Here is a 21833-nt window from a genome sequence, read left to right on the forward strand (position 1 = left end):
ATGAAAGTGAGGCATGTAGAAACGAGGATATTAAAAATATTTTGAAATATTTTCTGCTCCCTGGTCTCCCTTGGTTTGCCAATCCCTGGCCTCGTCTCTCTCCTTATTTGTACAAACTCCAGATTTTTCATGTCATGGATGCGTGCAGTTGGCTCTATGTATACTAAGTCATGGTGCTCTGCAGACTGTTCATCTTCAGTGAGCCACTAAAGATATGGAGGAAAAATATGTTCTGGCAACTTGACCTGGTTTCAAGGATAAGGATGTATCCTTAGCTCTCAAAGAAGAAAAAGCTACCGAGGCAGTCTGGAACAATCATTGTCACCTTTCCAACTTCCATGCTGATGACATCAAATAACAGATGCAAAAGAAATAATTGAAAATAAGTGAGACAGACTTTTCCATGATTCACCGAAATAGTAGGAATATTCTGTTAGTCAGGAAGTCTGACAGAAGAACCATTTATCAGCTGCTACATAACATTTAGCATTTAACTTTAATTATGCCTAGTTCAGAATTAAGGAGAACAGTGTTTTAACATGACCAGCTGCTACAGATCCAAACTGTTTCACAGCTGACATTTCTATTTAATCTTTTCTGTTTTGTTTTTTTGTTCATGCAATGTATCCTAATCTTAACAGATTAAATGTCAAGAAAACTAAAATGTTGATGACCTTAGCCAGCTAACCTCTTGGCCCCAAACCTCCTTATAACACCTAGGAATGAAGCACAATAATATAGTCATAAATCCATTTCTTCTGGGAAAGAAGATCCAGGCTAGACTCTCCTCTTTCATAGCACTCTTGTGGGACAGGAGCAGAACCCTGTCATAGTTGGGTAATGGTTACATTTTTCTTTTCATTATTTTCAAGGTTACCATGTCTAATACTTGACCAGAAGAAGGCAGCCTCAAATAACCCTTACCTGATTGCCCGTTCCCAAAAAAAAGAGATGAGATATTGACAGTGTGGGTCAACTTAAGAACAAGAGGTGAGCACACTCCTGGTGCATGGAGGGAAACCAGCCTCCATCATCTGCACATGACCAATAAACATCAAAATCTCTTAATTTGGAACAGCCAGAAGACAGATTCACATGCTATAAGGAAGAATCATGACAGCACATGATGGAATAGATAAGTGACCGTGAGGGTAATGGGTAGTAAGATGAGCAGGTATTTGTAAGATCAGTCAATTTCCCATGTTGAAAGAAAAAAATGCTTTTAGGAATGAAATAAAAATTCCTACCCAACTCTTTTACTATCAGTAACAATTTTAGAAACTCAGCTGATTTTGTCAGTTTAAAAATGAGTAAGAGATGTCAACCAACTTGACCCGTTTAACTGAAAATGACTAGAAGACAAAAATGGCTAAAGAACAATCCAGTAACTGTGAAAAAAACAGTCTGAATCTCTTCACTAATTCTGATACAATTCAGTCAGTCACTCACTGCGAAGGCACAGATCCAAGGGAAAAAGTAATAAAGGCTGGAAAAAAGGTGGCAACTTCTAAAACGTGCAACTTATCCCTAAACTTGAAACCTGTCCACAAACCTCCTCAAATCCTACTGTGTGAACAACCACCATGCTTTAAAGCAGCCCACTCTCTGCTCTCCAAACTTGAATCAGTCCGCAGAAGACAAGCATGCCAACTTGCATGACTCTGCTCTGCGCCACTCTCTAGGTTGCCAAATTTAAGCAGAAACACATCCATTCACCTTCTCAGAGCTTTCCAGAATGTCTACACAGTGTCACGGGTTGTCTATATCCTTTCACTCAACCCAGTTTCAATAACCTCAGTCAATTCAATACACAGAAACAGACCACATGCCAACTTCAGTCATAGGCTCGCTTCTCTCCTGAGTCCAGACACAGCACTGGCTGACTGAGGAGACTTCTCCCAAAAAACACAAACATCCACATCCAGTGCATGCCACGTGCTTGGGGGTAGCAATCCTTTAGCAGTTTGCTCAGAAAAGCAGGTCTTCCACAGTGATAACGACTGGCAAAACAACCTCAACATGTGCTCTGCCTAGATAATGCAGGAGATTCCTAAACAACTTCTCCCACACGTCAGGATATTCAGCAGCAGTTAGAACCATGAAAGGAGCTGCATATTCTATTGCCTTCTCTCACCCAGAAGTAAAAGAGATAATCAAGGTTTTAAATAGTTGTTTCTCAGTCACCACAAATACCAGGACTTCCCTTTTAAAGAGGCTGAGGTCTCAGTTTGAGCCCTTCTCTTCCCTCGGCCCCTTTGCTTAGGAGGCTGATGCTAGACTTGACAGCTACTAACCAGAGTGATTTGTTCATTCTCCATAGCCTGTGCTGTTAAAATAAAAAAAAAAATACTTTTTGGATAAGGCAAAAATTCCTTAAATAATATGCCCATGGCATTTTTCTTCTTTCTTTTGTTTACTGTATTGCCCAAAGAAAAGACCATCCTTCCAATCTTGTGGAGTTTGCAGAGACTAAACTCTAGAAGAATAAAAAAGGCAATAGATCATTCTGAGACCTATGTTATAGAAATGCTCTGCTCTAAAGAACACGCTTTTAGGATAGAATATGGGCATGCTTTTGCTTTGGAGGAAGGTAGAAGTAGAGAAGGGTCAGAGAAAAACAGCAGTAGTGAGTTCTTCAGTTACTGTCCCTTCTCCACCCTCCGAGTATGACATTTTTCTAGCAATTGGTCTTACTACCAGCCCCCATTGTTTAACTTGAAATCTTAGCAGAGAAAAAGAAAGGCTGCTTAGTGAATGACAATAATGGGAAATAAATGGAGGGGGCGTGGATTATCACCAATTTCTGGATTTTCAAATAAAGTGGAGCTTTCTTCTTATAACTGAAGTTCACTCAGTTAAGTTTAAATTCCAAGTGGGAAAAATGTGACACATTCAAGTGGTAGATAGCTGGAAAGAGAGGAAGCAAAGCATTTCAACTATAGATTTACCTCATAGTGCTCACTATTACAAGGAAGAAAATCCATTAAGACACAGGCAAGTAGGCTGGTCCACCGAGGACCAAAAAGTTAGGGAATCCCAGTTTTCATGCTGATTCTCTAACATTTTGGGTCATCTGGGAGTAAAGAAGCTGCTTTCCTTGCTTGGAGATGGGAGAAGACGGCTGGGAGAGGCAAGAGGAAGGGATGCATATGACTCAGTTTTAAAACTGGTACCTTACAAGCTTATCTGGTAAAGTGCCAAGATGTCTGTAAAATTATTTGAGCACCTGGAAAGCAAATTAGAGGCAAAATAATAAAATTAAATTTTAAAAAAAACAATGCATCAAAGAATTGAAGGGAAGAGGAATATATCATTGAGAAGTAGTGATACCAATTCTCCAGGTGACCAACTTCCAGGTGCTCCCCCCCACCCCCTCAAACCCACCCTTATTCTGCTGTGAGCTCTTTAACCTAGAATGAGCCCACAGAATGCTGGGACAAGAGATCTATCTTCAGCTCTCATCCACAACTACTGTTACATCCCAAATTACTCCTCCATTACTCCTCCAGAATAGACACCGGAATAGATACCAAGGGAGATGAGAAAGGAGGAATGGTCAGGATATACTTTTTGGTATACCTTCTATCTTGAGAAAAAGGGATTTAAATTTATAAAGTCCACTGATTGAAGTACATCTTACATTAATAACAAAGAAAGATGCATTGACCTATAAAAAGTCATTTAATGTATATTCCAGGATGGCCAATACAAGCTGGTTTGGTAATTAGCCCTTGAAGAGTTCTTTTACAGTCATATAAAAATGTTTTGCCTGTTAAAAAAAGACATCAAGTCTAACAAAAACATATCCACCAATGGGCCCGTATTTTTTTTTTTCATTTGCAGGTTTGCAAGGTAATTAAAAAAACATACATATGCATTTCCGAGCATATTGCTGTCCATTAGCTAATCAGTTTTGGCAATACACTGCACAGAGGTATACCACCATTGGTTTCTGACATTAAGTTAGCTTTAAGCTTATTGGCTATTCCAACAACTGGAGGCAGTTTGGAACCCAGTCCCTGGAAAGCATTTGTAGGATTTACTACCCGTTTCCCTGACACCTTTTCTATGGTGAGAGGTCTGGGCACAGACTTGCTAATCCAAGGGTGTCTTAACGCTTGGGCTGGGGTCAGGCGGGCAGAGGGGTCCCAATGAAGACATCTTTTCAAAAACTCTATAAACAAGTAGTCATCACACCCTTTCAGTGCTGTCACCCAGTCTTTGCTGCCTGGGGGTCCTCGCTTCTTACCCCTACGTGAACAACCCCCCACAAGCACAACCTTCCCATCTGCCTGAGTAGTCACAGAGCAATAGCGAGGTAGGCCCTTTGAGTTAATAAAGTACTTGGCACGTTTGGATTGCTCCAGAAGTTTTGGTGGTGGCATCCCGAGAAGCTCCATCATACAGGCCAACTGGTCTCCTTCATCCTCTCCTGGGAAGAGAGGCTGTCCTGTTAGAAGTTCTGCAAGGATACAGCCAAAACTCCAGATGTCAATAGGCGTGCTGTAGCGGCATCCTAGGATGATCTCTGGAGCTCTGTAGAACCGAGACTGGATATATGTATAAAGCTTCTGGTACTCAAAACAGCTGGACCCAAAATCAATGACTTTGGTGGCACTACGCCCATGGTGTTTCAGGAGAATGTTTTCTGGCTTCAGGTCACAGTGAATGATCTTATTTTTGTGGAGAGCATCCAACGACTGCAAGATGGATTGAGCAAACTTGCGTACTAACTGGACACTAAAACCCTGAAACTTGTTTTTTTTAATTAGCTCATAAAGGTCTATGCTCAGCAATTCAAAGGCCATGCAAACATGGTTCCGGAATGTGAAACTTTCCAGCATGTGGATAACATTCATGCTACCAGTTTTATCCTGTTTTTTGAGATGCTCCAAAATCCGGATCTCTTCAGCTGCTTGATGATGGAAACGCTTTTCGTTGCGCACCATCTTTAGGGCCACATACTGACGAAGTTTGTGATCATAGACCCGGGCTACCTGCCCAAAACTTCCCTTGCCGATAATTTTCAACACCTCATATCGGTAAGCTAGATGGTCTCGAGGCACGTGAATATAGGCCCCATCTGGATCATCGTACCCCCCGTTATTGGGGCCACCAATAACTCCATTTCTTTTTTTGGCATTTGGACCCACAAAGTAAATTTCTGGATAACTGATGATTTCCAGCTTCTCATAAGCAGTAAGGTGGTGTTTATATTGTTTCAGTGCTTGTTCCGGGGTTAGAGGCACCACTTTGGGTGCTTTGCATGAACTGCTGGATTTTACTGTATTCAAGCTATCTGAACTTTTACCCTGAGAAACGGTGGGAGAGCATTTTTCAGAGTCGTTGATGCCAGTTGACTGAAAAGTATCAGCTTTTTTATTGCCAAATTCTTGAAACAGTTGTTCTACCTTCATCTCCCCTCCATTCAGAAAGCACTTAGTATGATCTCTTGTTAAGTGCTCGGTGGTAATCTATGGAAGAGAAAAATGAACACAATGTTAAAGCCACTGAAAAGATTGGAAGGATGAAAGGATCCTCCCCCCTCATGATGATGACAATGACAATAACAACAAACCATGTTCAGTCATGTTTATTTTAAGTTAAAATGATCCAAAAGGGAAATAAAGAAAGCAGGAGTCTTTAGAGACTTGGGTTATATTAATCCTCAGACTCCTTGAGTATTATACATCCCCAACCCCCACCCAAGTCCCTTCCTTTGTTCAAGCCCCCAAACATGCTAGGTTCCTTCTTATAGGTATGTCTTTGTATTGAAAATCCTTTCACCCCTGTCTATTCAAATCCTACAAGGCCCATTCCTCCTTCACCACCCAATTCAAGTCTTCTCTCTTCCACTTAATAGCCCATATTAATTAACCTCACTTCTTGACTGTAGAGTTTGTACCACACAATTTGGCATTTGATATATTACTGATTTATATTGCTTATTAATTGTTTCAAGTATCTTGCCAAATCTTAAGGGTATAGAGCAGGGTGGAAAATAATGCATATTCAAATGTTCTGCAAACTATAAAATACTATTCAGAGCCAGAGGCAGGATTTGAACCCAGGTCTTCAGACTCTCTGTCTAGGGCCCTTCCATTACCATAACTCAGGATCAGATTTTCCTAGCATCTATAGCACTCTCCAGTAAGGCTGACACAGTGACTATGATGTCAAGTAAAGCAAAGCCTCATCATTAACTCCTAGGTTCCCATGTAAATTATCAGACCCCTGTAGTTTAGTTCACTGAGTAACAATAGTTCTAAGCAGTAGAACTCTCAAAGATCATCTAGGCCAACTCTTCATGTATCTGATGAACAAGGGAGAGTTGAAGGCATGACCTGAGCAAATTCAGAGGGAGCCAGTGAAGAGCTGAGGTGAGAATTCAAGGACCCTGGGGTGTTTCTTGTAAAATTGTCTACTAAAGAGGCAAAAAGTCTCTTTTTCTCTCTCATATACACATACTTACTCTTGCCCAGAAAAAGCCTATGTGATAAAGACACATTAATCCCTTTACTCTACTTTTTTTGCTTGACTTCTTCCTGGAAGGAACAGTAACCCTCAGAAGAAAGTTCTATTTATTCATCTCTGAACTAAAACAAGAGTCTCTGAAGTAAGATGGGAGAAAAGAAAAGCAGAAATAACAAAAAACTTTTTAAAAATTAATATTTAAAAAAATGTGAGATGGGTTTAGAAGGAAGGAAGAAAAAATTTTTAAGGTTGAATGTTGTGACAAAAAAGTCTGTAATATTTCAAAGAACATCTATTTTTCTCAGTGGACACCAAAAAATTGTACCCCTGGTCTGTTTGATAATCTCCAGTTGCCTCTTAGCTCAGGAACAGATAATTCCAGAGGAGCTCTGAGCTACAGTTATACTCTCTAAGATTTAAGAACCAAATGATCCAAAATAGACAAGCTTTTAGAAAACAGAATGTTAATATAAATAAGCAAACAACATTGTTGCTCAAACAGCACCTGGCCTACTACAAAGAAACAAACCAACCATTAAAAAAATCATAATACAAAAAATGAAAACATAACAACTGAAGGATTTTTAAAAATTTCAGTGTTGACATACTTTGGACAGCCCTAATCTAGTAATCTAGTTATAAAAAGTGAATTCCTGACTGCTCCTTTTAGGTCATTTAATCAATGTAAACATTTATAGAGTACCTACAGTTACAAATTGAGGTATTACATGATCTTAAACCAAAGTGAAGCAGCCAGTATAACTGTAGCCACATTTTGCCACTTAGTTTTAAAACAAGATAGTCTCTGATACTAAAGTAGAGAACTATAATTGGTCAAGAATATAATAGGCCTGCAGACAAAATCTATAAACCTTGCTAAAATGCAAATACAACTCAACATTTGTATTATCAGTAATTAAGTTAAATATTACCCCTGCTTTTAGGGATAAAAAAAAAAAAAAAGCAGGCAACAACCATCCATCCATCCAACATACAGGTGAACAATACAATAATAACTGCTGAAAACAGGTGTTCTCAAGGGAGTACAGTTAGGGAATAAACTTAGTTGAACTAGGGAAAGAATTATAATTGTTTGCTGTTAAATTTACACAACAAAAATGAACATTTGCACTCTGCCATATGTCCTTAAATATTGCATGGTCTAAGTTTTAATGCTTCTAAATATTTACTGCTAAAGTCTTTGGAACACATCCTGAAGAAATGTAAAGTCAGAAGGCCTGGGTTGGGGTCCTGGCTACACTGCTTCCAAGCTACAGGTCCCCGAGCAGATTACTTAGCCTTTCTTGGCCTCAGTTTATCCTTATCTGTAAAATGTGGACAAGAAGACCTACTTACAGGGTGCTGTGTGAATCAAACTGATAATGAGTAATGTATGTGAAAGAGCCGCCACACACTATAAACCATTTTTAAAACACTGGTCACAATTCGGCACAATTCTCAACATATTAAGGTTTACACTCTAATGCACCCTCTCCCTTCCCCTTTCGGTTTCTCTCTTCTCTCTGTGGTGGCTTCCTATGTATTTCCAGAGCCTCCCTCCTTTGGTGCAGGTGTCTAGCACTAAATATTCCTCCGCCATCAAAAGCCCCCACAACAGGCCTTCCCCTGCAGATGCACAGAAACACTTCTCCCACTCTCTCCCCCACGTAAAACCTGTTTTCAACTAGCTATATAATTTAATGTGTTACCTCTCCAGGGATATTTGAACTTTAACAGAAGATCAATGCCTTAACCCAAAGGAATGACTCTCTAGGAACTTCAGTCATCAAAGACAAGCTGGTAGGAAAGATATTTGTGGTCCCCTGGGTATTTCACCTACTCTGCCTACATGTAAGGCTGCGCTGGCTCTGGAGGTCTTCATTTCTGTTTGTGATAAAGAGAGGGTCTCAGGTACAGAACATTAATAAGAACAGACATATAACAGAAATTTAATTTCCATAGAACTATTATAATAAGATTAAGGATGTCCTTTTGATTTCCTAACTCATGTTTTTGTCTTAAAGTTAGCCTAAATCTCTCTCCCTGCAAATTAATTCTTAATTTGCCCTCTGGAACCAGACAGAAATGCCCACATTTCATTTAAGAGTCCTTCAGGTACCTAAAAGGGGCCCCTCTACCCCCACCATTTTTCTCTGGAGAATTCCAGGAAGGAATTTTCACACACTGGGAAGGGTTCTCCTGAGCTTTCTTTCCCATCCTGTAAATAACTCAAATACTGGTCTGAATCACTTATGTTTCAATCTGCTGTGCTATAAATAAAACCTTCCTTCCATTGTCCTAGGACAGTCTACAATGTAGATTATCCATGTTAAAGTTTAAGAGTTATAAAACACTATATATTTCTAGTTTAGGATTATAATCACAATCACCAAGCAACATATATGATTAACCATACCAAATATTTTGCTAATCATGTAATTATCTTCAGAGACAGATAATGGGAGGTTTATCATGTTATTTCTTAAGAATACTTCACATACACTGTTAATTTGGAGGGCCCATGAACTTGGAGGGCTCATGATGTTTCAGACAGAATCTTCTATTGTACTAATCAAGTCTTAAGGATCTTGTTAAGAGTTTCAAAAAAGGAATATCCTTCTAATCCAGACATAAAACCCTGTCCTCCAGCTCCCGACCCTAAATCCATGCAACACTACACTTAACCTAATAAAAGCCTATGAGTAAAATGATTTAGAGTTTACAATGAGAACTTAAGAACATTTTGAGTAAACAATGAAGCTAACAGACTTTGTGAGAAGAGCAATCGGGTCTGGAGATGGAGTCATGGCATATCAAACCACAAGAGTCACCAAAAAGTATTTTTTCAGCAAAATTTGCAAAGATGTCTTTGAATTAGAATCTAAAATCTTGTGTTTCCCAAAAACTATAACTCTGAATACCATGCAAAAGAATTAAATTGATTTAAAGCCTGAAAGATACAATTTAATTGATCTACTGGGAAGTGATTAGCATTAGCCAACTCTGAATTAAAGTTAAAATGAACTTTAAGTCAGATGTTAACTCAGCAACCCAAATGCCGAAAGTTTCCTGTAGAGACCTCTTGAGTGGCAGCAAGTTGCCAAGGTGGTCAACACAAGCAGCACATGGTTATGGAGTTCTTAGAGGTTTTCACATTATTACTAAAGAAATAAAACTTGAAAAGAATGGAAAGGAAATTCTACTGCCCTACTACACTCCAGAAGAGAGATTAACAAGCAGGATGACCAACCATCCAATGTTCTGTAATACTGTTGGCCCTGAAAATAGTGAAAAGGTTGATTTTAACAGCAAAAACTGACTAAAATTAAGGAAGGACTATTTAAAAAATGCAAGTAGTTTTTTTTCATATAGACGCAATTTCAGGTCTTAAACACAAAAATGTGAAAGAGAAATATTACAAATTAGTTCAATTACTCAATTTCTTCATTAGACGATCTATGCAGTAAATGTTAGTCACGGGGTAGGTTCTCCCTGTTGTGGAATATGTTCAAACCCTGCTCTCTCCATTCCTCCATGTATGCTGACGGAATATGAATTAATTTTATTATTATCTTAAGTAAAACAGCGTCAAAAAGCAAAGTGTCTGCAGTCCCCGAAATGCATCAAAAGCCAAACTCTACTGTTCAAGTTTTATTTATGATCTATAAACCAGGTCTCTTAAGCATACCAATAAGCTGGGGCGGCATTTCTGTCACAGAGAACAAAAATCTGCAGATCTACAAATTCAGGGATATTTTCCATTCCTTGTTTTTGTTAAAAGGAGCCTAATAGGAGGGCGGGGCAAGATGGCAGACTGGTGAGCTGTATGTTTTAGTTACTCCTCCAGGAAAGTAGGTAAAAAGCCAGGAACTGCGTGGACTGGACACCACAGAGCAATCTGTCTTTGGGCATACTTCATACAACACTCATGAAAACGTGGAACTGCTGAGATCAGCGAAATCTGTAAGTTTTTGCGGCCAGGGGACCCGCGCCCCTCCCTGCCAGGCTCAGTCCCGGGGGAGGAGGGGCTGTCAGCTCCGGGAAGGAGAAGGGAGAATTGCAGTGGCTGCTCTTATCGGAAACTCATTCTACTGATTCAAACTCCAACCATAGATAGACTGAGACCAGACACCAGAGACTCTGAGAGCAGCCAGCCCAGCAGAGAGGAGACAGACATAGAAAAAAAACAACACGAAAAACCCCAAAATAAAAGCAGAGGATTTTTCGAGTTCTGGTGAACACAGAAAGGGGAAGGGTGGAGATCAGGCCTTGAGGCGCATATGCAAATCCCGAAGCAAAGCTGATCTCTCTGCCCTCTGCACCTTTCCTTAATGGCCCTGGTTGCTTGGTCTATTAGCATTTCAATAACCCATTAGATCTCTGAGGAGGGCCGTTTTTTTTTTTTTTTAAATCCTTTTTACTTTTTCTAAAACAATTACTCTAAGAAGCTCAATACAGAAAGCTTCAAAGAATTGAAATTTGGGCACGTCAAGTCAAGAGCAGAACTAAGAGAGCTCTGAGACAAAAGGCAATATTCCAGTGGCTGAGAAAATTCACTAAACAACACAACTTCCCAAGAAAAGGGGGGTGTCCGCTCACAGCCACCATCCTGGTGGACAGGAAACACTCCTGCCCATCGCCAGCCCCACAGCCCAGAGCTGCCCCAGACAACCCAGTGTGACGGAAGTGCTTCAAATAACAGGCACACACCACAAAACTGGGCGTGGACATTAGCCTTCCCTGCAACCTCAGCTGAATGTCCCAGAGCTTGGAAGGGGGAGCAGTGTGAATTAACAGAGCCCCATCCAGCCATCATTTGAGCAGACTGGGAGCCTCCCAACACAGCCCAGCAGCCCAGAACTGCCCTGGGGGGACGGCACTCACCTGTGACATAGCACAGTCATCCCTCAACAGAGGACCCGGGGTGCACAGCCTGGAAGAGGGGCCCACTTGCAAGTCTCAGGAGCCATACGCCAATACCAAAGACTTGTGGGTCAGTGGCAGAGACAAACTGTGGCAGGACTGAACTGAAGGATTAGACTATTGCAGCAGCTTTAAAACTCTAGGATCATCAGGGAGATTTGATTGTTAGGGCCACCCCCCCTCCCCGACTGCCCAGAAACACGCCCCACATACAGGGCAGGCAACACCAACTACACACGCAAGCTTGGTACACCAATTGGGCCCCACAAGACTCACTCCCCCACTCACCAAAAAGGCTAAGCAGGGGAGATCTGGCTTGTGGAGAACAGGTGGCTCGTGGACGCCACCTGCTGGTTAGTTAGAGAAAGTGTACTCCACGAAGCTGTAGATCTGAGAAATTAGAGATAAGGACTTCAACTGGTCTACAAACCCTAAAAGAACCCTATCAAGTTCAGCAAATGCCACGAGGCCAAAAACAACAGAAAATTATAAAGCATATGAAAAAACCAGACGATATGGATAACCCAAGCCCAAGCACCCAAATCAAAAGACCAGAAGAGACACACCACCTAGAGCAGCTACTCAAAGAACTAAAGATGAACAATGAGACCCTAGTACGGGATATGAAGGAAATCAAGAAGACCCTAGAAGAGCATAAAGAAGACATTGCAAGACTAAATAAAAAATGGATGATCTTATGGAAATTAAAGAAACTGTTGACCAAATTAAAAAGATTCTGGACACTCATAGTACAAGACTAGAGGAAGTTGAACAACGAATCAGTGACCTGGAAGATGACAGAATGGAAAATGAAAGCATAAAAGAAAGAATGGGGAAAAAAATTGAAAAACTCGAAATGGACCTCAGGGATATGATAGATAATATGAAACGTCCGAATATAAGACTCATTGGTGTCCCAGAAGGGGAAGAAAAGGGTAAAGGTCTAGGAAGAGTATTCAAAGAAATTGTTGGGGAAAACTTCCCAAATCTTCTAAACAACATAAATACACAAATCATAAATGCTCAGCGAACTCCAAATAGAATAAATCCAAAAAAACCCACTCCAAGACATATACTGATCACACTGTCAAACATAGAAGAGAAGGAGCAAGTTCTGAAAGCAGCAAGAGAAAAGCAATTCACCACATACAAAGGAAACAGCATAAGACTAAGTAGCGACTACTCAGCAGCCACCATGGAGGCAAGAAGGCAGTGGCACGATATATTTAAAATTCTGAGTGAGAGGAATTTCCAGCCAAGAATACTTTATCCAGCAAAGCTCTCCTTCAAATTTGAGGGAGAGCTTAAATTTTTCACAGACAAAGAAATGCTGAGAGAATTTGCTAACAAGAGACCTGCCCTACTGGAGATACTAAAGGGAGCCCTACAGACAGAGAAACAAAGACAGGACAGAGAGACCTGGAGAAAGGTTCAGTACTAAAGAGATTCGGTATGGGTTCAATAAAGGATATTAATAGAGAGAGGGAAAAATATGGCAAACATAATCCAAAGGATAAGATGGCCGATTCAAGAAATGCCTTCACGGTTTTAACGTTGAATGTAAATGGATTAAATTCCCTAATTAAAAGATATAGATTCGCAGAATGGATCAAAAAAAATGAACCATCAATATGTTGCATACAAGAGACTCATCTTAGACACAGGGACACAAAGAAACTGAAAGTGAAAGGATGGAAAAAAATATTTCATGCAAGCTACAGCCAAAAGAAAGCAGGTGTAGCAATATTAATCTCAGATAAAATAGACTTCAAATGCAGGGATGTTTTGAGAGACAAAGAAGGCCACTACATACTAATAAAAGGGGCAATTCAGCAAGAAGAAATAACAATCGTAAATGTCTATGCACCCAATCAAGGTGCCACAAAATACATGAGAGAAACATTGGCAAAACTAAAGGAAGCAATTGATGTTTCCACAATAATTGTGGGAGACTTCAACACATCACTCTCTCCTATAGATAGATCAACCAGACAGAAGACCAATAAGGAAATTGAAAACCTAAACAATCTGATAAATGAATTAGATTTAACAGACATCTACAGGACATTACATCCCAAATCACCAGGATACACATACTTTTCTAGTGCTCACGGAACTTTCTCCAGAATAGATCATATGCTGGGACATAAAACAAGCCTCAATAAATTTAAAAAGATTGAAATTATTCAAAGCACATTCTCTGACCACAATGGAATACAATTAGAAGTCAATAACCATCAGAGACTTAGAAAATACACAAATACCTGGCGGTTAAACAACACACTCCTAAACAATCAGTGGGTTAAAGAAGAAATAGCAAGAGAAATTGCTAAATATATAGAGACGAATGAAAATGAGAACACAACATACCAAAACCTATGGGATGCAGCAAAAGCAGTGCTAAGGGGGAAATTTATAGCACTAAACGCATATATTAAAAAGGAAGAAAGAGCCAAAATCAAAGAACTAATGGATCAACTGAAGAAGCTAGAAAATGAACAGCAAACCAATCCTAAACCAAGTACAAGAAAAGAAATAACAAGGATTAAAGCAGAAATAAATGACATAGAGAACAAAAAAACAATAGAGAGGATAAATATCACCAAAAGTTGGTTCTTTGAGAAGATCAACAAGATTGACAAGCCCCTAGCTAGACTGACAAAATCAAAAAGAGAGAAGACCCATATAAACAAAATAATGAATGAAAAAGGTGACATAACTGCAGATCCTGAAGAAATTAAAAAAATTATAAGAGGATACTATGAACAACTGTATGGCAACAAACTGGATAATGTAGAGGAAATGGACAATTTCCTGGAAACATATGAACAACCAAGACTGACCAGAGAAGAAATAGAAGACCTCAACCAACCCATCACAAGCAAAGAGATCCAATCAGTCATCAAAAATCTTCCCACAAATAAATGCCCAGGGCCAGATGGCTTCACAGGGGAATTCTACCAAACTTTCCAGAAAGAACTGACACCAATCTTACTCAAACTCTTTCAAAACATTGAAAAAAATGGAACACTACCTAACTCATTCTATGAAGCTAACATCAATCTAATACCAAAACCAGGCAAAGATGCTACAAAAAAGGAAAACTACCGGCCAATCTCCCTAATGAATATAGATGCAAAAATCCTCAACAAAATACTTGCAAATCGAATCCAAAGACACATTAAAAAAATCATACACCATGACCAAGTGGGGTTCATTCCAGGCATGCAAGGATGGTTCAACATAAGAAAAACAATCAATGTATTACAACACATTAACAAGTCAAAAGGGAAAAATCAATTGATCATCTCAATAGATGCTGAAAAAGCATTTGACAAAATCCAACATCCCTTTTTGATAAAAACACTTCAAAAGGTAGGAATTGAAGGAAACTTCCTCAACATGATAAAGAGCATATATGAAAAACCCACAGCCAGCATAGTACTCAATGGTGAGAGACTGAAAGCCTTCCCTCTAAGATCAGGAACAAGACAAGGATGCCCGCTGTCACCACTGTTATTCAACATTGTGCTGGAAGTGCTAGCCAGGGCAATCCGGCAAGACAAAGAAATAAAAGGCATCCAAATTGGAAAAGAAGAAGTAAAACTCTCATTGTTTGCAGATGATATGATCTTATATCTAGAAAACCCTGAGAAATCAACGATACACCTACTAGAGCGAATAAACAAATTTAGCAAAGTAGCGGGATACAAGATTAATGCACATAAGTCAGTAATGTTTCTATATGCTACAAATGAACAAACTGAAGAGACACTCAAGAAAAAGATCCCATTTTCAATAGCAACTAAAAAAATCAAGTACCTAGGAATAAACTTAACCAAAGATGTAAAAGACCTATACAAAGAAAACTACATAACTCTACTAAAAGAAATAGAAGGGGACCTTAAAAGATGGAAAAATATTCCATGTTCATGGATAGGAAGGCTAAATGTCATTAAGATGTCAATTCTACCCAAACTCATCTACAGATTCAATGCAATCCCAATCAAAATTCCAACAACCTACTTTGCAGACTTGGAAAAGCTAGTTATCAAATTTATTTGGAAAGGGAAGATGCCTCGAATTGCTAAAGACACTCTAAAAAAGAAAAACGAAGTGGGAGGACTTACACTCCCTGACTTTGAAGCTTATTATAAAGCCACAGTTGCCAAAACAGCATGGTACTGGCACAAAGATAGACATATAGATCAATGGAATCGAATTGAGAATTCAGAGATAGACCCTCAGATCTATGGCCGACTGATCTTTGATAAGGCCCCCAAAGTCACCGAACTGAGCCATAATGGTCTTTTCAACAAATGGGGCTGGGAGAGTTGGATATCCATATCCAAAAGAATGAAAGAGGACCCCTACCTCACCCCCCTACACAAAAATTAACTCAAAATGGACCAAAGATCTCAATATAAAAGAAAGTACCATTAAACTCCTAGAAGATAATGTAGGAAAACATCTTCAAGACCTTGTATTAGGAGGCCACTTCCTAGACTTTACACCCAAAGCACAAGCAACAAAAGAGAAAATAGATAAATGGGAACTCCTCAAGCTTAGAAGTTTCTGCACCTCAAAGGAATTTCTCAAAAAGGTAAAGAGGCAGCCAACTCAATGGGGAAAAAATTTTTGGAAACCATGTATCTGACAAAAGACTGATATCTTGCATATACAAAGAAATCCTACAACTCAATGACAATAGTACAGACAGCCCAATTATAAAATGGGCAAAAGATATGAAAAGACAGTTCTCTGAAGAGGAAATACAAATGGCCAAGAAACACATGAAAAAATGTTCAGCTTCACTAGCTATTAGAGAGATGCAAATTAAGACCACAATGAGATACCATCTAACACCGGTTAGAATGGCTGCCATTAAACAAACAGGAAACTACAAATGCTGGAGGGGATGTGGAGAAACTGGAACTCTTATTCATTGTTGGTGGGACTGTATAATGGTTCAGCCACTCTGGAAGTCAGTCTGGCAGTTCCTTAGAAAACTAGATATAGAGCTACCATTCGATCCAGCGATTGCACTTCTCGGTATATACCCGGAAGATCGGAAAGCAGTGACACGAACAGATATCTGCACGCCAATGTTCATAGCAGCATTATTCACAATTGCCAAGAGATGGAAACAACCCAAATGTCCTTCAACAGATGAGTGGATAAATAAAATGTGGTATATACACACGATGGAATACTACGCGGCAGTAAGAAGGAACGATCTGGTGAAACATATGACAACATGGATGAACCTTGAAGACATAATGCTGAGCGAAATAAGCCAGGCACAAAAAGAGAAATATTATATGCTACCACTAATGTGAACTTTGAAAAATGTAAAACAAATGGTTTATAATGTAGAATGTAGGGGAACTAGCAGTAGAGAGCAATTAAGGAAGGGGGAACAATAATCCAAGAAGAACAGATAAGCTATTTAACGTTCTGGGGATGCCCAGAAATGACTATGGTCTGTTAATTTCTGATGGATGTAGTAGGAACAAGTTCACTGAAATGTTGCTATATTATGTAACTTTCTTGGGGTAAAGTAGGAACATGTTGGAAGTTAAGCAGTTATCTTAGGTTAGTTGTCTTTTTCTTACTCCCTTGCTATGGTCTCTTTGAAATGTTTTTTTATTGTATGTTTGTTTTCTTTTTAACTTTTTTTTTTCATACAGTTGATATGAAAAAAGAAGGGAAAGTTAAAAAAAAAAAAAAAAAGAAAGAAAAAAGACAAACAAGGAAAAAAAAAAAAAAAGATGTAGTGCCCCCTTGAGGAGCCTGTGGAGAATGCAGGGGTATTCGCCTACCCCACCTCCATGGTTGCTAACATGACCACAGACATAGAGGACTGGTGGTTTGATGGGTTGAGCCCTCTACCATAAGTTTTACCCTTGGGAAGACGGTTGCTGCAAAGGAGAGGCTAGGCCTCCCTGTATTTGTGCCTAAGAGTCTCCTCCTGAATGCCTCTTTGTTGCTCAGATGTGGCCCTCTCTCTCTGGCTAAGCCAACTTGAAAGGTGAAATCACTGCCCTCCCCCCTACGTGGGATCAGACACCCAGGGAAGTGAATCTCCCTGGCAACGTGGAATATGACTCCCAGGGAGGAATGTAGACCCGGCATCGTGGGATGGAGAACATCTTCTTGACCAAAAGGGGGATGTGAAAGGAAATGAAATAAGCTTCAGTGGCAGAGAGATTCCAAAACGAGCCGGGAGATCACTCTGGTGGGCACTCTTACGCACACTTTAGACAACCTTTTTTAGGTTCTAAAGAATTGGGGTAGCTGGTGGTGGATACCTGAAACTATTAAACTACAACCCAGAACCCATGAATCTCGAAGACAGTTGTATAAAAATGTAGCTTATGAGGGGTGACAGTGGGATTGGGAATGCCATAAGGACCAAACTCCACTTTGTCTAGTTTATGGATGGATGTGTAGAAAAGTAGGGGAAGCAAACAAACAGACAAAGGTACCCAGTGTTCTTTTTTACTTCAATTGCTCTTTTTCACTCTAATTATTATTCTTGTTATTTTTGTGTGTGTGCTAATGAAGGTGTCAGGGATTGATTTAGGTGATGAATGTACAACTATGTAATGGTACTGTAAACAATCGAAAGTACAATTTGTTTTGTATGACTGCGTGGTATGTGAATATATCTCAATAAAATGATTAAAAAAAAAAAAAAAAAAAAAGGAGCCTAATACTCTGCGTATATCATCCTATATAAAAATAACCACACCTATGTAAAAGTACATATTTTTTTCCTAGTGCTATATATTTATCCCAGTGATTGAGAGGAAAAGATGGGTTCCAAATCAAAATCATTCTGAAGAGCTAAACTTGGACCACAGAAATTGTTATTCCAAAATCAAGAGAAATCAGTCAGAAACAGAGAGTCTGGGAAGCTGGTACAACGTAGCTGTACCCTGAGCATTAAGTAGCACTTCCTCCTTCCCAAAAACAATTAGAGTGCATTTACTTACATTTAGTCTGCTGGGTAGAGATGGTTCAGAAGGATTGCAGAGTACGTTTGAACAGGGTGGACATTTGGTTTCATCTATCATCATAAAGGTATCATAGGCACCATCCCCCAATCTAGTTGAAAGGATCACAGATAAAATCTGTCAGTGGCTGAAGCATATGAATTTGTATTTCCAGAACATCCCATGTCTTAACTGCTTCATATATGCTACAAAGAACAACTGATTTAAACAAATGTCCACACAGCATTTCGGCACAGAATAAAGCCGGGTATTTGTCAGAGCAACAGCGGAAACCCGATTTGTTGTATAAAGAAAAGACAGCATTTCTAGGTTTGTATCTTAAAATGGTTAAGTTCTTATTTCCCTAATGTTGTTTAAAAAAAAGAGGGACTATGGAAAGGATCTAATCTAACTTACTACTTTAAAAACTAACTAGAACACATACAAAGTGACAGAGGAATAGTTTTTTCAAACCCAGACTTGGATTCTAATCTCACCTCTACCACTGGCTACACTGCCTTTCCCTCTGAGCCTGTTTTCCACGTGTTAAATTGGAAGAATAGATCCAGCCTACTTATTTCTGATTTTTACAGGCATGAAAAAAAAAAGATCCTTTTAGGGCAGTCTTCATATTTATTTATTTACTTACTTCTATCAATCTAACTTGTAGAAAAATACACTGAATACTATAGCAAACACTACAAGGATTCTTTAAATTACAAAATATACTGAATTTCACTTCTTTTTCCACTCCATTTTCTGGTGGATGGTGGAAGCAAAATGCTAAATAATTAAGGATCATTTCTCTCTTCTTTAAGCTATACCTCCACCACTGTAAGGGAACACAAAAGACAGAGAGGATTTACTTAATCCACAAGATGGCTTGAATAATATATTTCATCTGTCACCAGGAACGTGGATTTCCTAGTAATATACATCAGCATTTCATTGTATCATTTTACATGATATATTATGAATACAATGATGACCATTTTACAAGGAAGACTTTTAAAAATATGCCTTTAAGAACCGTTTTCTAAAATTAGTTCTAGGTTTTCTTGATTGATGTGCTATAAGAATACAGAGAATTAAAATCCCACTACAAATATTTTTGGAATGTTCTCTTTTTAAAAACACGCTCACATTCTGATAGAATCATTTATATCTTTAACACGGAACTGCTTCATTGACAAGAACCAAAGATTATGGATGTGACCGACCCTTTCCCAAAAGCATGAATAAAACAAAACAAACTGGGACAGGCAGCCACACTTACAGGGAAAGAAAAAAAAAGACATGGAAGACCTCATCATTTCCTACAGACTAACGGCCAGAAAACTAACAAAAAGGAAGTCTCCATGCAAATGACGCGGGGGTGGTGGTGGTGGTGTCCCTTCTCTCCAGCTAAGGTAAAATACAATGGAAGGTGGGGAATCTCTCAAAATAGAATCTGGAGAAAGCCCTACCTAGCACAATCCCTTACCTGCATATCCGAAGCAAGAACGCATCCCTCAAAGCAAAGCCCCAAGAGTTCAGTCCTTGGTTATTTGCTCTTATCAACAGGGCTTCTTTCAAATGTATTGCTCCCTGGCTTCCACAAAAGTCCCAGCTTTTTGGTGTCCCTTACTGTATATCCCCGCGATCTAGGGCTTCAGAGAAAATCCCGGCGTGGCAATTCTTCTCGTAACGCCGCTTAGCCCCCTCCCCCTCTCACGGTGGGCTGGAGGGAGCGGAGCTGATGGAGTGGGAAGAAGGGGACCAGATCCGGGGAGGAAAGGTAAGACTCCTTCCCTCGCCTCTCCTGTTGGGGGCTCGATCAACCTCCAGCCCAGGCCTTCCCCGCCCCCTGACCTCGCCTGCCAGAGCCAGCCGCTCCCTCCGGCGCCCCCAGCCCGTCACTCCGCCGCGCCGTTACCTCCGCTGCTGGGGCGGGAACCCGGCCCCGGGGGGCCCCGCATCCTTCCGCCCCGGCCCGCGAGCGGTGCCTCCCATCCGCTAGCTCGGAACCCCAAGCGGGGAGGGGCGGCGGTTGGAGGGTCCGGCGGCCGCGTCCACTTGCTCTGGGAGGGCTGCCTCCGTGGCCACTACGCTTCCCCGGGGATTCTCAGCCAGACACTGCAGCTCCACGCGCCTTCGCTCGGGACTGGCCAGAACCGGGAGCTGGGAGACAGAGCTACAGGGATGGGAGGAGGGGCGCGGACTGGTCGCCTAGCAACCATGGCACGCTCCGGGAAACGCCTTCGCGTAACTACGTGATGACGCACCGGGGCGGGGGCGGTCGGAGTTTGGGCGTATAGGGCTGGCATCCTGAACTTAGGAGCCAAGGGCCTGCGATGTGTTGGGGGATGGGAGAAAGGCGGAGGATTTAAGAAAGTAACGCTTAGCCCTCTATTTTGACCTCAGAAGTGGGGATCGCCCTCCTCCGCATCACCTCTTACCCGGTCTACTTTCCCTTAAGTAGCACTTTGCAGCCTGGAGTTCTCAAACCTCCCGCTCGACTCGCCGTGTTTTTCAGCCAGTTCCACTGCGGGGTGGCCTTCCGGAGAGGAATGAGCTACCTAGGAAAGCAATAACGATAAACCCATTTATTGACACTGTACTTGCGCATACGGACATTGTCTTATTTACTCTCAGTAACCACACCAGCTGACATCTCTGACATCAGAAAACAGGCTCAAAATGATTTTACCGGGATTCAGAATCGAAGCTGGGATTTGACTCCTCTGCAACCGGATGCCACGGATGATAGGACTCAAAGAGCCTTCGAGATCCTTTTAACAACTTTCTCATTTTATGGATGAGAAAACTGAGGCCCAGAGGAGACTGACTTGTTTGCTCATGATCATCTCGCGAATTAGTGGCGAAGCCTAAACTAGAAGTCTTCAAATTTCCAAACTTCTTCCTCTACACCAGGACCCTAGGAAGACTCTTCCTATTCTGTCTTCTTCCTTAGAATTTTTTTTTTTTCTCCTTTTCTGGGAAGTTCTGAGAAACAGCTCAGTAACACTAACGTTAAGCGGATTTCGATAGTTGGAACGAAAGTGAAAGGGGAGGAGGTTAAAACGGACGAACACAAGTGTTTTCTTAAGCGTGGCATCCACACTGCTTTGCACCTACAAAGCAGGAGTCAGTGTGACCCCGAAAATGAGAACCATACATTCTCGAAATACCAAACGCAGGCGCCATCTGGTGGAGCTTGGTGACTCATTGTTTCAAGTCAGTGCAGTTTAGCCCATCAATCTTTAAATTTCCATCCAAGGAAATTTTCATGTAACTAAAAGTCATATTCTCTGTTTTTGTGCCTCCAAGTAAAAATATCCCTAAATATCCAAAGGCTCTTTATAAATTAAGAATGCGTCACTTTGTGGAACTTTGTTCTTCATAACCCATGTTGCTTCAGTTTGTATGATATAAATGTAAATAAAAAGTTTTCTTCCA

At 40.4% G+C, this 21833-nt stretch overlaps 1 protein-coding gene across 4 annotated transcripts; it reads right to left on the reverse strand.

Moving 5' to 3' along the window:
• Nucleotides 1-3772: 3772 nt before the first annotated feature.
• Nucleotides 3773-21437, reverse strand: DYRK3 (dual specificity tyrosine phosphorylation regulated kinase 3). Of its 4 annotated transcripts, none has more exons than XM_037811854.1 (4): nt 21085-21437; nt 20834-20949; nt 18396-18507; nt 3773-5474 (listed from the first exon to the last, which is right to left on the reverse strand). In XM_037811854.1, exons 3-4 carry the CDS (start codon nt 18477-18479, stop codon nt 3900-3902), a joined length of 1659 nt encoding a protein of 552 aa, XP_037667782.1. In that variant the 5' UTR covers nt 18480-18507; nt 20834-20949; nt 21085-21437; the 3' UTR covers nt 3773-3899. The 4 variants fall into 4 exon arrangements, with proteins under 4 accessions (XP_037667782.1, XP_037667775.1, XP_037667768.1 ...); XM_037811847.1 differs by having other exon boundaries at nt 20834-20953; XM_037811840.1 differs by lacking the exons at nt 20834-20949; nt 21085-21437 and adding an exon at nt 20311-20734.
• Nucleotides 21438-21833: the final 396 nt, after the last annotated feature.

The sequence above is a fragment of the Choloepus didactylus genome, chromosome 2, assembly GCF_015220235.1.
Source record: "Choloepus didactylus isolate mChoDid1 chromosome 2, mChoDid1.pri, whole genome shotgun sequence".
In the NCBI taxonomy this organism is placed as follows: domain Eukaryota; kingdom Metazoa; phylum Chordata; class Mammalia; order Pilosa; family Megalonychidae; genus Choloepus; species Choloepus didactylus.